Below are 14,913 nucleotides of genomic sequence, written 5' to 3' on the forward strand. Positions count from 1 at the left end.
GCCTGAAAGGCCGTCTCAAGCGTTTTACGTGAGTTCTCTCACTTAAGCCTCATTGCAAGCCTGTGAGGCAGTTTTACAGATGAGTAAAATGAGGCGCAGAAAGGCTAAGGTCACTTATGGAGAAGAGGTGGTACAGGGGTTCGAGCTTCTCATTCGACCCCAGAGCCTGGCTCTGAACCACTGAGCAATACGGCCTCACCCCCTCTGCGTGCTGTGGTTGGGAGGGGTGATGACTGTGTAATTCTGGCTTGATTCGGGTTTAAGAGTTGTTTTTAATGCCCCAGAGACTGGAAATTGTTAACTGAAGCCTCAGGGAGCAAGATTTCACCCCATGCAAGACTTAGTGACCGCTGAGCGGTCAGAGACAGAGTAGGCAGCCCTGGGCAGGTGATGGGGACCCCTTCCTGATAACAGAGGCCGGGTGGACACTTGGCCAGCGGGCTGAAGAGAGGCGTCGAGGGTCTTATAAGTGCTTGGTCAGGTCACCTTTACTTTTCCTAAAGTCCTTTTCACCTTGAGCTGCTTGGTGCTAATTGACATATTTCCCCACCTCGTTTAAAAAAAGGATTTGAGGTGGCTTTCGGGCACATATGACATGGCAAAAAAAAAGAATAAAATGAAGAAGCAGGTAAAGGAAAAATAAAGGGAGGAAAATTAGACAACGCCAGATAAGTGCATGAAAAATATGCCACAGGGTGTAAGAGATGGGCTATATATCCGGCTCTTAGCTTCCTAGTGGCCACGGCAAAGAAGGAAAGTTTGCCACCCTGTCCATGAGGTAAAAAGCAAGCCAGCTGCCCAAGGAAAGTGCAGCCTTTCCAGATACAGAGACCTGAAGATTTTTCTCTTGGAGCCTCGTAAAGAAGGCCCTATGAAAACATCCCTATGATAAACCGAATAGTAGTGAAATTAGCGCTGTCAGTTCGGCTTAATGCTTGCTTTGAAAACATGAATTTGTTCCATAAAGATTTGCTATATTAGTAAACAATATGAGCATAATCCAAATTCCGTGTGTGTTTTCAGTGATTTTGTCAGCAAGAACACTGGTAAATGCGGAAAACCACACTCAACCAAAGGGAGCCATGTAGGAATACACAAAAGGCACACACGCACACTTCAGATAGCCATCCGCTTCATCGCATACGTTATAACCAGCTTTCCACCACTTCACGAAAACTCCCAAGCTGCCACCCTTCCGACACCCACATCCCCAAGCAAATGTCAAGTCTTTTCCAAGGTCAAGTGCCATATTTTTAGTAGTACTTATATATTTCTTAACCAGCGAATGTATGTAAAACTGCTCCTATCTTACCCACGTTCTTATTTTATGCATCACTGATCAAGTTTTTGAGTGTTGCGCTGCTAATCCCTTTTCCCCAAAGCCCTGTGGTTTTGGTTGCACAATTCTGCATAATGGTTTTTAGGCACTCATATGTCACATAAAAGCAGAAATGACTGTACAGCTCTTTCCTGCATTGTCCTTTGATCAAACCAACGGCTTAACAAAGAGCCCCCTTCAGTGGGAAGAACAGCTCCACCCAAGCCGAGGCTGTTCAGGATTCTGACATGGGGGCTGCAGGCAGATGGAGCTGAGGCCTTTTTGGTACACTGCCCTCCTTCAAGGTCGCTGTGTGCAGAGGCCCTCGAGGGCTTTCTATGGCAGCTGGAACAAATTACCACAAACTGGGTGGCTTAAAACAAGAGAAATGGATTCTCTCACAGTTCTAGAGGGCAGATGTCTGAAATCAAGGTGTCAGCAGGGCCAGCCTCCCTCTGAAGGCTCTAGGGAAGAATCCCTCCTGGCCTCTTCTGGCGTCTGGAGGCTCCAGGTGTTTCTTGGCTTGTAGCTGCATCACTCAATCTCTGCCCCCATCAGCACATGCCTTCTTATGAGGATACCAGTCATTGAATTTAGGGCCCACCTTAATACAGTATGACCTCATCTTACTAATTACACCTGCAAAGACCCTATTTCCAAATAAGGTCACATTCTGAGGTTCCAGGCAGACATGAATTGGGGGAGGGAACACTCTTCAATTCAGTATAGGCACCGACCGGCAGAAACATGTCATAAGTCTTCCCAGCAGCCTGTTCCACGTGAATCCTACGGCAAGGACTGCCAGAGCTAGGATTTGGATCCAGGCTGACGGATTCCTAAGCCCAGGCTGGACCTCCTCCTCCACTACAGGGCAGGCAGGTCTTACCCATTTGTGGGAAAATGCCTCAAAGTTCCCCCCTAGTGTGAGGTGAAGTTGTAGGAGGCCAGAGCCATCAGGCCCCAGATGTGGCATCCAGGAGAAGGGCTGGGCAGGGTAAATCCAGAAAGCTCTCAGCCCCACTGGGCTGCTGCACTACAGGCCCCCTGGGCCTGCAGATCGGGGAGTTGCCCAAGTCTAGAGGGAGAAGAGCGGCACTTCCCTTCCAGCCCTCTGGTGGCTCCTACCCACCCCAACCCCCAGAAACAGCCCTCTTCTCTTCTCACCCACAGAACCTGCCCTGTCGACACCCACTTTATCTCGCCATTCAACGGCACCCTCACTTCCGGGATCTGTTTGATCTCTCCATTCCAGTGCTGCTGTCAGGGAACCTCTTCACCCAGGAGCTCTGGGACAGCCTGAGCCGGCACAAAGCCCCCTATGGCTGGCAGGGGCTCTCCGGCCAAGGTAGCCTGCAGCCCTCTGACCTCAACTAGTCCATTGTTCCTGCTTTTGGCCTTGGTGCAGAATGGGCCTCTCCTCCCTCACAGCACCAAGATGTGGACCCCCTGCCTCCTCCTCCCAGGCGGGCCTCAGGGCTCAACACCCCTGCTGTGTGACTCCTGACTCCCTCCCCCCTCATCTCTATAAGCACCAGTGTCCAGAAGAGGGGCCTGGCTGCCCCTGCAAGTGGCTCTCACCATCCTGGGGCTTCCCTGGTGTGAAAGATGCCAGTGCCCAAAGGTGGCCGAGGACAGCGGCTGTGAGGCCTCAAACAGCCTGCGGATGGTTGCTGCTGTGGGAAACCGCCCAGAGCCCCCTCCACGTTAAATCTGCCCCCCGCCCCACCATGCCTCGATTATTTTCTTTGGGAATACACACGGTCCTGGGAGGACTGGTATGAGTTCTTGAGATGATTGAGGGCACAGCCAAACCCCCTGCCCCACCACCCTCTTCCCACTGGCATTTCACTGTCCTCCACCCTCTGTGCCTCTGGAGAGGGGCTGGTGTCAGGCCTCGGGCAGGTGGGGAGCCAGGAAGTCTTGGGAAGGCCCCAATGACCCATGTGACCCCTCGTGGTGCCCCACCCTGTCCCACACCCACAGCCATCGCCTCCACCCTGAGCCTCCTGAATGGCTCTGAGAGCACCAGGCTGTTTGCTGTCTCCAGGGAGCTGCTTCCGGGCTGCATCCGGTGTGCCGTGGTGGGTAATGGAGGCATTCTGAATGGTTCCCGCCAGGGTCAGAACATCGATGCCCATGACTACGTGTTCAGGTATGTGGGGCAGGGGCCAGGGAGGAAGCAGGAGAGGAGCTGGGTGGAGAGCTGGTCCCCAGCCAGCCCCTGGGGGGGAGCATCATAGGTGAGGGCATGGGCCAAGGCAGCAGTGGCCTCAGGCAGCTCAGCAGTTGTAACGGGCAGACAGGCACGGACAAAGGCATTACGCAAACAGGCCCTGAAGATAAGCGAGGGTGTGGTCGGCTAAGGGGACCCAGGAGGAAGGAGCTGCCAGGGTCAGCTTTGTCCACTTCACAGGGCATCCCTTCAGGTCCCGAGTTGTGGGGATGGGGCTAGTGACCGGGCACTGGGGCTGCTGTGGGCAGAGGGAGTGACAGAACCCTGGGGATGGAACAGGGACAGGTGAGGCCCCCTGGGGATGGAAGTAAACACGCAGCATCGTGTAGCCACAAGCAGGCTGATGGGCCTCTGTTTGGACCAGACTCAATGGTGCTGTGATCAAAGGCTTTGAGAAGGACGTGGGCACCAAGACCTCCTTCTACGGTTTCACTGTAAACACAATGAAGAACTCCCTCATCTCCTACTCAAACCTGGGCTTCACCTCTGTGCCACAGGGACAGGTGAGGCTGCCACTGACAGTCAGTGCCATTGTTTCCCAACCCGTGTCTGAGGGGTGGGCCACAGGGTTCCCAAGCCCAGCCCAGTGCATAGAGAGGCTGTGCCAGGGTCTTGGGCCCACGCAATGGAGCCACTGAAGGGGCGGATCTGGGCAGGGGCGCCCTGTGGTTTCAGGTGGCTCAGGACAACTCTGGGGTGGAACACGAATGAATATTGACTGAAAGCTTATGGAATGCCAGGCACTTACAGAGGCCACGCCAGCCCTCTCTTACTGGTGAGGAGACTAAGGCTCAGGGCCCCTTCAGTCAGTAAAGCAGCGGTGGGGCTGGATTCAAATCCAGACTCCCCCGCACCCAGAGCTCAGGCTACACACAGTATTTATTGAGTGCCTCCCCCCTTCCCAGCACCGGATACAGGCATCACAGCAGCCCCTTTCCAGAGAGCGGTGTGTCCAAGGCCACCACCCAGCCAGAATCATCAAAATCCAGGCCCCTCTGACCGCAGTGCAGGGTTGTTTCCATCTCTCACGCTGCTCACTAGAAGAATGATGTGTGCCCTCCTGAGGGCTCACAGTAGACCGTGCAGGAAGCTGAGGCTCAGCTGAGCAATCGAGGAAAACACGCCCAGAGCCCCAGCTTCGGAGCAAGAGAACTGGAATCTGAGTCTGTCTGCCGCTTCCAGTTTCTTTCAACCACAGCTGGTGGTTGTAACACAGTGCTTCGCTTCTAGAGCGGGCTGGTTACCACATGCAGCAGGGAAGTCCCAGGATAAGGGTTCTGGGATGCTCAGTAGGACTGGTTTGAGTTTCTAGACGCTTCCTCCTCTGACCAGGGAATTCAGGGGTGTCCTAGCCACAGTGTCTGTGCACCGAGGCCTCTTTCAGCTCGTGACAGAACAACATGGGACAGCTCCACTTCTGGTGTAGCCACAGAACCTGTAGGCATTATCTATAACTGCATGACAAACTACCCCCAAACCTAGTAGCTTTAAGCAACACACACCGATTATCTCACAGTTTTCACGGGTCAGGAACTCAGGAGCAGCTCAGCGGGGTCTCCTCAGGGTCCCCCAGTGGTCGTGGTCAGGACGGGCAGGGGCTGCAGTCCTCAGGCCTGCCTCTGGCTGGAGCTCAGATGGCTCCCTCACAGCCCTTGCTCCCCCAGAGTGAGCGATCCCAGAGAGCAAGGAAGCTCCAGTGCCTTTTATGACCCACTTTCCAAGGTCACATACCCTTCCTTACTTCCACTTTTTCCTACGCGTTAGAAAAATTTTGTTCGTTAGTCACTAAGTCCAGCCCACACTCAAGGGGATGGCAATTAAGCATCGCTTCTTGAAGGGAAGAGTATCGAAGGATTTGAGTACTGAAACCAGCAGGGTACCTGAAAGTGGGAATTACAGGCATAAGAGGGAAATGCTCCCGTCAGGGCAGACAGACTGGGCGGAGAGCGGTCCACTCTGAGCAGGATCTTGACGTGGTCTCGTTCCCACTGCGGCTGTTTCTCTGTCCCTCCGACAGGACCTGCGCTATATCTTCATCCCCTCAGACATCCGCGACTACATGATGCTAAGATCGGCCATTCTAGGGGTGCCTGTCCCTGAGGGCCCCGATAAAGGGGACAGGTGAGCAGCCAGGCAGGGGGCAGGGCATGGTAATGCTCCCAGGGTCCACTGTCGGATGGGAAAGGTGGGTGAAGGCGGCAAGAAAACCCCCGAGTTCAACAGAGCATTAGAAGATTAAGCTCTTTTCCTACCCCCAGGAAAGCCTAGGTAACGCTGCTGGTCCCCAGGGACCCTCCTGACAAGGTGAGCTGTAGGTTCGAGGGGCTCCTTTCTGAGCAGGCAGGCCTGGCCCCTCAGCTTCGGGCTGCTGTCCCCACAAACAACCCAGCCATCCAGCCAGTGGCAGCCGCAGGACCTGTCCAGCACATTGTGTCTGGAAACCAAGAGTGGGGGCCAGTATCCATTCCATTCCTCTTGGCGGGCACCCTCCCAAGACTGCCCATGAAATGGGAGAGCAGGCGATGTGAGTCCAGTGTCTGGCGAACTGGGAACAAAGGGTCCTCTGTCTTTTCTCCCCCACCTTCCTGGGCAGCAGGCCTGTGTCCAGCTCTTTTGAACCATGTCCTGTCCTCATCTAAACCTCCTCCCTGTGGTGCTGAGACAATTTCTTGTCCCTGAGTCAGGTCCTTAGAAATCTGTGCCACCCCCGTGACAATGACCAGCCTCCCATCTCGGTGGCTCCAGGACATCTCACCCACCATGAAAGAGCAGCTTCTGAGGCCTCCTTGGGGGTTAAGCCCTCAGAGGCGAGGCCGGGCTCCACCAGCCCTGCCCTGTGCCCCACCCCCCTCGTGAATACCTAACAATCCGTTGCAAGAGCTCACAATGCTGCAACTGGTCATGAGGGTGGGCTTTGTGACGCGGGGCGGGACTGGCTCTGGGGGGGCTGGCTCAAAGACATCGAGCTGACATAAGCCTCCCCAACACCAATGAGCTCCCCCTCCCACACCCCTAATCCGTCCCCCTCCCAGTCCCCCTCTCAGTCCCGATCCAACCACACCAACCAGCAGCCCTACGCCAGCGCCGGTGGCTCAGCCCCTTCCCCGTCCCCCACCCGGGGGTCTTCCTCCCGTCCCCCCTCTCACCCTGCCACCCCAAATGCCTCACAGCCCTCTTCCCGGTCTTCCTCCCTGACCCCTAGCCCTCATGTCCAGCCTCGAGGGTCTGCCCAAAACATCACTCCGCCCGTCTCCAAATCTCCCTCCCAATCTGGTTTAAAATCTCTCTCTCGAAACTCTTCCCAAACTCCCCCAGTGCCCGGCGCTCAGTCCCCATCCTACAGCCCTGCACCCTCGGCCTCCTACATCGGGCCCATTCGGCGCATACCGCCCTACATCGCCCCCTATGTGCCCCACTTCCTGAAGGAGCCCCCCTTCTTCCGGCCTCCCACCTCACCACTCCCCCAAAACCAGTGCTTCCCCTGCCCTTCCCAGAACCAAGAGCGCGCCCCCGCTGAGTCTCTCTACTTCCCTCTCCTCCCACCCCCTCCCCACTACCCGGTCAACTGCTCCTACCCGACCCCTCCCGCTCTGTTCACACCCCCCTCCTCTCTCACGTACACCCCGCCCTTGGAGGTCCTGGTGGGCGGGAAGCCGCACGTGGTCCCCACGGTGCTGCCCGCCACCTTCTACACCCCCTTTTCCCGCTACTACGTCCAGCCCCGCCCCTACTGGTCCACACACCGCCACCGTCCCGGCGCCCTTCCCCTCTCCTCACTCCCCAACGGGCCGTACAACGGCACCGGCCCCTCTGTCCACGTCTATCGTGGGTCCTAGGCCTCAGACCTATTTTGGACCAGAAGCCTCCGCCAGCAAATTCAAGCTACTCCATCCAGACTTCATCAGCTACCTGACAGAGAGGTAGGTGGGGGTAGGGGTGGTGCTGGGAAGAACTGCTTCACCCCCGCCCCTGGCTCCACACCCACCGGCAGCACCGGCTTTATTCCCCTAAGGATTAAACCCACAGGGGGGCCATGTACGAGGACGCCGCAAGCACTTACACTGCCTCACTTACTACTTTGAGTATTATACCTCGATGGAGGTGGTGTTCTGTCAGTCAAGGTAGATGGGAAATGGAGAGGGAACTCATCAGGTTTCCTTACTAGGAAAGCTCAGAAAGCCTTAGGTCAGGCATGGGGGGACCATAGATGTGGGGCTGTATTGGGACTGCTAGAAGCCGAGTTGTCATCACTTGCGGGCCTGATCACAGCTCAAACACAGGAAACCATGGGAGGAGCCTGGGGAACACCTGCCTGCAGATCTCAAACCCCACCCCCCTCCTACCAGTGGTTCTCCGCAGGAGGCAGGTCAACTGTCCTGGTCTGGAGATACTTTTGGTTGTCACTAGGAAAGCGTGTGTGCCCCGAGTGGGCAGAAGCCAGGGCTGCTGCTGACCATCCTACAATGCACGAGACCTCAGCCCCTGCAACAAAGAACTATCTGGCCCTGAGTAACAGTAGTGCTGCAGCTGAGAAACCCCGCTACAGCCCAGAGGCTAGCGTCCTAAGACACAGAGCAGGCCAGGGGTGGCAGGTGGGTCGGGGAGGCAAACTGAAGACCATTCAACAGAGGAAGACCAGGCTGAGAGGCTAGGTGATTTGCCTGGCAAAGCCTAGATGAGAATCCAGGGCTGAGGTCAAGCCCTGTGGTCACCATACTGTGGCCTCACTTTTGGACTGTTCTGGGTGTCTCTGAATGTGTGCACGTGTGCACACACACATGCATCACCTCACCGGTGCCTCCAGTCACAGGACCTGTGTGCTCTGTCCTCATACCTGGCTCCTGCTTGGCCAAAGTCTGGAGGTAGAAGCTTAGATCTCCGGCTAATTAACTAGGCCACCTTTGCCCTAGACACTGTGGTGCAGCAGGGTGTTGCAGAGAGGAAAGGTGAGTTAGACTGGATTCAGGCTTCTAGAGAGTGGGAGGAAGGGGAAGGCTCTCACCTGCGATCCTTTGGGAGGACCTGTTCCTCTTTGTTATCTCAACCAAAGATTTTTGTGTATAGTTCATTTAGTCTTTTCCCAAATAGGGGATGGGTTGGGGTAGAAGGGCAGGAAATTTTTGCAGTTTTCCAACCAAATTGGTGTAATGGCACAACCATCAAGCTAGTTAGTGTGCAAGACCAAAAGTCCTGAGTTTTTTGGTTTTTTTTTTTTTTTTGCGGTACGCGGGCCTCTGTTGTGGCCTCTCCCGTTGGGGAGCACAGGCTCCAGACGCGCAGGCTCAGCGGCCATGGTTCACGGGCCCAGCCGCTCCGCGGCATGTGGGATCTTCCCGGACCGGGGCACGAACCCGCGTCCCCTGCATCGGCAGGCGGACTCTCAACCACTGCGCCACCAGGAAAGCCCAGTCCTGAGTTTTGATGGCTCTTTTTGATTCCAGGTTTCTGAAATCCAAGTGGATTAACACAAAATTCAGAGACCTATACATGCCTAGTACTGGAGCCCTCATGTTGCTGACAGCACTGCATACCTGTGACCAGGTAAGAGGTCTTCCCTCTCAGGAGCCCACAGCAGCAAAGTAGGTTTGAATGGAACCTAATTCGATCCATGATATCCCCTACATGAGGCCTGCTGGCCCAGATCTGGGACTCTGGGCCTCTATCCTGTGGGGGAAGGATGCCCCAGCTGCAGGAGTGATCTTGGTCTCGGGAACAGGATGGCAGAAGTGGTCTTCAGGGTCCCTTATAGGACAGTGCCAGCCTTGAGTTCCCAATCACAGCCACCTTCCCCTGGGCTGGCTTCTTTCACACCCTCTGCCCCAGGGCAGCTGCTCCATATGGTATTTAAGGCACATTTTATCCAACTGCTCTTGTGAAAGCAAAATCTTCTCAACAAAAGTGGGCAGAGACATCTTTTTGTGAAGACATTCTAGAACTAAGGTGGGCAGCCAACCACACAAGGAATCTCTGAAATCACTGTATGAGACATTCTCGATGGGGTGGTGCCCACATGACGTGCGCGGAGAGAGAGGTTGAGAAGCGGTTTTCAAGAAAAGGCAGTGACCCACACTGAAGCCAGCGCAAGAACTGAGGCCAGGCACCACTGGACTCTGGTCACCTTTTCCCCGTTTTAAACAGGAGTCTTCTTGTCTGCAGTCACCACTAGAATAGGAGGTAAGGGGCTTTTTGCCTCTATCTTGAGCACAGTAATGGTCACAGCTTTGGTGTCACAGACCCGAGTTCAAAATCCAGCCCAGCTACTTACTAGTTTGTGACGGGGGACACATGTCTGGTTACCTTTCTAAGCCTGTTTCCCCATTTGTAAAATGGGGACAATATCTACCCAAGATGGCTGTAAGGCTGAGTGAGAAAATGTGCAGAAAGAGCACAGTTCAGGGTATTAAAGTGTGGGCGAGAACCGTTTATCCTCACCTTCACACAACACAAGGCAGCTAAGGAAGGGGGGACGTGGCTTCTAAATTCACGTCACTTTACACATAGTGGAAGCGCAATAAATGCTAACTCAGTGACTGTCCTCGTCCAGGTTAGTGCCTATGGATTCATCACAAGCAACTACCAGAAATTTTCTGACCACTATTTCGAACGAATAAAGAAGCCACTGATATTCTACGTGAACCATGACCTGTCCCTGGAAGCCACCCTGTGGAAGGACCTGCACAAGGCTGGCATCCTTTGGCTGTACCAGCGCTGACCCTGAAGCACCCAAGACCTTTGTGTTTTTGCAGAGCTGAGGCCCTTGGCCCCTCAAGTGGCCAAAGCTGCCTTCTGGTCTTTTCAGCCTGAGAGGGGCTCCAACTGTCCTTGACCCTCCCCCCGCTTCTTCCCTACAGAGGACACCGAGTGGGTGTGTGACTGTCACTGAAGCCTATTCTTTGTGGGACACCCCACCTTGTCCTCAGCTCATCTGGTCTGAGGCAGACATCCCAACCCTGGCCAAGAAAAAACGGACTGCTCTCTGCTGGATTTGTCTTTAAAACCGAAGATAACACTCTCAAGGTGAGACTGCCCCTCACCAGCGTGAGGCAGGCATCCTTCATAGCTGAGCGTTCCCAAGACAGCAGTGGTACGAGGTGACTAGGAGGTCAGTGGAGCGGCTCGGGGTCTCTCAGTTAACAAAGATCAAGCAGCAGAAGCAAACGCACGCTTCTCAGCCCAAATCCTCCCACTAGCATGTCCAGCTTCACGCAAACTCCAAAGCAGTTCAACTCAAGGCCATATCGGAACAGCCTTTCTGAGAACAGGACCGACTCACTTCTGCCCCGATAAATGTGATTTGAAACTAGATAACTGCATAAATGGTGGATAACCATTGTGTCTGTGTGTGTTGGGGAAAGTAGTGTATCATGCAGGGTGTTTAGCACAAAGAATTCAGAATCCAAGAACCACGGGAATTTGATGGGAGTCAACCATGCAGAAGGTTACTGGCCCCTGATTAAAGTCCCATTGGAGATGTATTACCACGTTGTCACCAAAAGGACATTACTGGGTTATGAACCCTCATTATCAGACACTAAACCTCATGGCTTCAATAATTTGACTTGATATAGGCAGTTTTATTTTAGATTACATGGGCTTCTATTAGAAGTGTAAACCAACTAAGTTATCACCGTACTACCCCTTAAGCAAACCCTGGGATTTACTGTCCTGATGTCTAGTCTGATGTTCCAACACCCTACCCCGCAAGGCAGTGGAGGGGACAGGGGGATGTCTCCACAGGTCTGGTAGGCAAGAGCCTCCCTGCCCAAAACCTGGCCCTTGGGTCTGTGGTTTTGAAGGGACGATCCTATCAGCACACCTAACAAGAGGGATGAATCAAAATGCTACTTTAGAAATTGAGACATGTGATTAAGTGAACGGACATTTAGGCTTTAATGGCTAAAGCAGCTACTTGAGAAACCACAGCTTCCCGATGCCTGGACCCATTTTTATCCATACTTAATTTTTCCCTATTCCCATCACATCTGTAGTTACCAAAACCTGTCAACCGGTTAGAGGAGTATAAGAACAATTTAGTGGGAAACGTATAAACACCAAAACATCTGATTGCATCCTGTTACCTGCAACTATTCTGAAACTTTCACTTATAAAAGAATATGCTGAGTCACAGAATAAAACACTGCTTTTACACGGGTCTCAACCTGAAATCCACAAATGCTAGTAAGTCAGTTTTAAAATTTTTTAATTTGTTTCAAAGTTATACCCAAGACACACTGACTTCATAGGAAATCCACTGAGAAATGTTTTTCTGGGCTGAACACCTCTTTCCTTTTAGTCTCCCCAACAGAGCATGCACATGTTAATTACTTTCATTTTGTAATCACTGCTGTCCCGCCACTATACCAAGATCACCGAAACTGTGTGCAGTATTCTGAATGTTCTTAGTTATACCCTGATTTCACTAACTGCAAAAGATTTTCTGGGATACCCTGTCACTTGAATTCTTTGGCTACTTTTGAAGATGAAGTCCAAAGAACTCTTAAATGATTTTCCTTTGAAGGGGGTGGTGGTATTTTATAGGCGTTAGCAACTAGCACCCAGGGCTGTGCTGATCCCATCTGGCATCACTGGGAGGCAACCTATAAAACCAGAGAATCGGGCTTCCCTGGTGGCACAGTGGTTGAGAGTCCACCTGCCGATGCAGGGGACACGGGTTCGTGCCCCGGTACGGGAAGATCCCACATGCCACAGAGCCTACGCATCCGGAGCCTGTGCTCCGCAATGGGAGAGGCCACAACAGTGAGAGGCCCGCGTACCGCAAAAAAACCAAAAAACCAAAGAATCATTTGATGCAGCAGCCAACTAAGAGACCCAAAACTCAGGTTAAATTTAAAGAGAAAACTAGAGAAAAAAAGGTGATCCTAGAGGAACTCATTCTGAGCAATCAGTCATTATGCACGTGCGTGCATGTGTGCGTGCGTGTAAGGCACCACCAGATCAATTCAGTGCAGCCTGGTGGGGGTCCCAGATGACTCCCCTTTTCGGGAGACTGTGATCTGAGGACGCAGAATCTGCAAGTGGCCAGTACCAGTAAAGAGCGGCCATGAAGTGCTGGCCACATTTATATTCAACCCCCCTCTGGAGTCAAACCTACAGGTTCGGGAATTCCCTGGCGGTCCAGCGGTTAGGACTCATCACTCCCACTGCCAGGGGCCAGGGGTCAATCCTGGCTGAGGAACTAAGATCCCACAAGCTGTGCGGCGCAGCTTAAAAACAAAACCAGAAACAAACCTACAGGTTCACTTGGGTCCCACAGAGCAGCCAAGTCCACGCAGAAGCAGGCTGTAACCCAGGAGGTCGACTTTCCCACTTGCTAACACGTCCTTTTGCTTTGTTTTACTCCCAGCTATAAGCTGCTTGGACCGGTTTTCAGGCTCTTTAAATCTCACTCCAAATATAGCTTCCTTGGTGACCGAACAAATATGTGACCTTACGTATAAAGAGCTGCACACACCTCCCAACTTCAACAGAAAAGAAAGGCAATCTGTGTCCAGTTCAAGCCTGGCATTTAAATGGGAACAAAGCCCAGCTCCACTCTGCTACTCTCTTGCTCACATGCCAGCCATGCCATTCAGACAGAGCTGAGCGACCGCCAGGAGAGCTCCCTGGTGTTAACAAAGCACCTGGAAACCAGATCGCTCTGCTAGTGCCACTGTGCCGTCTCCTGACTGTCAGGATACGGTGCGAGGGGAAGAGGTCAGGCGGTCCTGAAGTGCTCTCACTGCCACAGCTGCCCTACATCCGCCGTCCCCGCCTGTTTCAAACAGCGCATTCGTTGTCTTGAAATACGTGACAAGCTCTCTTTCATTCCACAACAGGAGTATAGACCAAATCTGGGCCACCTGCCCATTTCTGCCACCTCTTATAGCCTGTGCCCTCAGAGCCATTAATCAAGGGGCCTAAAGTGTGACAGGGCAGCCACACCACTGGTTTTCAAGCTGCAGAGGGATGATGCATTAGGACTGGGGTCTTGGCAGGGTATGCACAATTCCCTGTGGAGTCCATTCAATTTGATCCCTTAGAGCCTGAACTTCTTTTAGGAGCACAGGGCCAGCCCCTTAAGCCTCAGAACAGATGGTTTTCCCTCAGTTGAGATTTTCAGACGGGGATAACTAACCATCATAGGCTTGTGGGGCTTCTTTGGGACACGTAAGACGAAAGAGAAAGCTTACAAACGAGAAGAATCATCGTTTCACCTGCTTCAGGCAAAGCAGTTCAATTCTGTCCCACTCACTGCAGACACCCAGCGAAGAAGACAAACCTATGTCAAAGTCTCCCTGCCACTCAGCACAACTCAAAGGCCAGGACAGGGGAAGCAAAAAGAACACCCACCCAAGCCCGTTCCAAAGATCTTCTCTATTACACACACGAGAGAAATTCCGCCTCGGGTCCAGGCCAGCGGAAACGGCACCGCTGCTAGTTAGTGTCTTGTTCTGGAGCATCCTTTTCGGCCTCTAACTGAGGCTGAGACTGTACCTGGCGAGGAGAAATTGCAAAGAAAAACCTATTCAAGAAGATATACACAATCTCTCTCAGGTAGCTCACTTTTAAATCAGGCATTAAAAAAACAAACTTGGGAAACTGAGTCTCAGATATACAAATTCCACACAGAAAGGCCCTTCTTTGCCTTCAGACAGGGATAACTTCACATCATCATGGACTCAGCTCCCACCCCTCAGCCAGCCCGCAGCACTGTGCCTAGCTGTACCCAGCATCCCAGACCCGACACGCTGACAGTTCCTGTCCTTTTAAAGCCAGGGTCTCCCTTAGCACAAAGTGTCTAGCAGCCAAGTATGGTATATATATTCCAGCGTCTTTCTGGTGTCAGTAAAATGCCTGAGACAGTGCGGATTACTCCTTTCAGCCCGACCACTGAAGGCCAGCTGCACAAAGGGTACCTGATGCCAAGAGGAGTCGACACCAAACAAGGTCATTTCTCCTTCACTCACCTCTGTGTGCAAAACAATACTGCAGAGCAACCATGTGGCTTTCAGTGCTTTAAGACAGGGATTATAGATCTGCCCTGAGAGCTACTTAAAAACAGCCAGTACTATAATCTTGCTGTCATAAAAATCCCTGAGCTAAAAGTAGATCAGATCATCTAACTGTTCCTCCGTACCCGCTCTTAAACCAGAGCCATCTCATTATGGCCAGAGGTGGGGTCCAGGAACATGTATACTACTTCAAACCTCTGTAGGTGCACAGCCAGGTTTGAGAAGCACCATTCCTGTTTTTACAAACTGAAGAAATAAGGCTCTGGTGCGGTCACCTGGTAACAGGCTGAGACCAGAGTCTAGATCTCTCAAGTTAGTCTAACACGGGATTTCAACCTACCGACGCTTTG

The 14,913-nt window shown here is 52.8% G+C and overlaps 1 protein-coding gene and 1 non-coding gene across 4 annotated transcripts in view; one reads left to right on the top strand and one right to left on the bottom strand.

Annotated features, from left to right (window-relative positions):
* Positions 1-10,881, top strand: part of ST6GALNAC2 (ST6 N-acetylgalactosaminide alpha-2,6-sialyltransferase 2) — a 14,879-nt gene extending 3,998 nt beyond the window's left edge. The window contains exons 3-9 of one of the 3 annotated variants that reach the window (XM_089901641.1): positions 2,489-2,663; positions 3,302-3,470; positions 3,916-4,054; positions 5,569-5,672; positions 7,271-7,471; positions 8,993-9,092; positions 10,096-10,881. In XM_089901641.1, the coding sequence (XP_089757767.1) occupies positions 2,489-2,663; positions 3,302-3,470; positions 3,916-4,054; positions 5,569-5,672; positions 7,271-7,471; positions 8,993-9,092; positions 10,096-10,263 (1,056 nt within the window). In that variant the 3' untranslated portion in view covers positions 10,264-10,881. The remainder of the gene's footprint in view (positions 1-2,488; positions 2,664-3,301; positions 3,471-3,915; positions 4,055-5,568; positions 5,673-7,270; positions 7,472-8,992; positions 9,093-10,095) is intronic. The other 2 variants (XM_022589506.3, XM_022589507.3) reach the window with 2 other exon arrangements.
* A 3,269-nt stretch (positions 10,882-14,150) lies between these two features.
* On the bottom strand, positions 14,151-14,234 carry LOC115803074 (small nucleolar RNA R38). Its single transcript, XR_004023698.1, has one exon. It is a non-coding gene; the product is annotated as a small nucleolar RNA R38 (small nucleolar RNA).
* Between the last annotated feature and the right edge of the window lie 679 nt (positions 14,235-14,913).

This window comes from Delphinapterus leucas, chromosome 19, assembly GCF_059928025.1.
Source record: "Delphinapterus leucas isolate spDelLeu-1000000601 "Yukka" chromosome 19, BTC_Dleu_Yukka2, whole genome shotgun sequence".
In the NCBI taxonomy this organism is placed as follows: domain Eukaryota; kingdom Metazoa; phylum Chordata; class Mammalia; order Artiodactyla; family Monodontidae; genus Delphinapterus; species Delphinapterus leucas.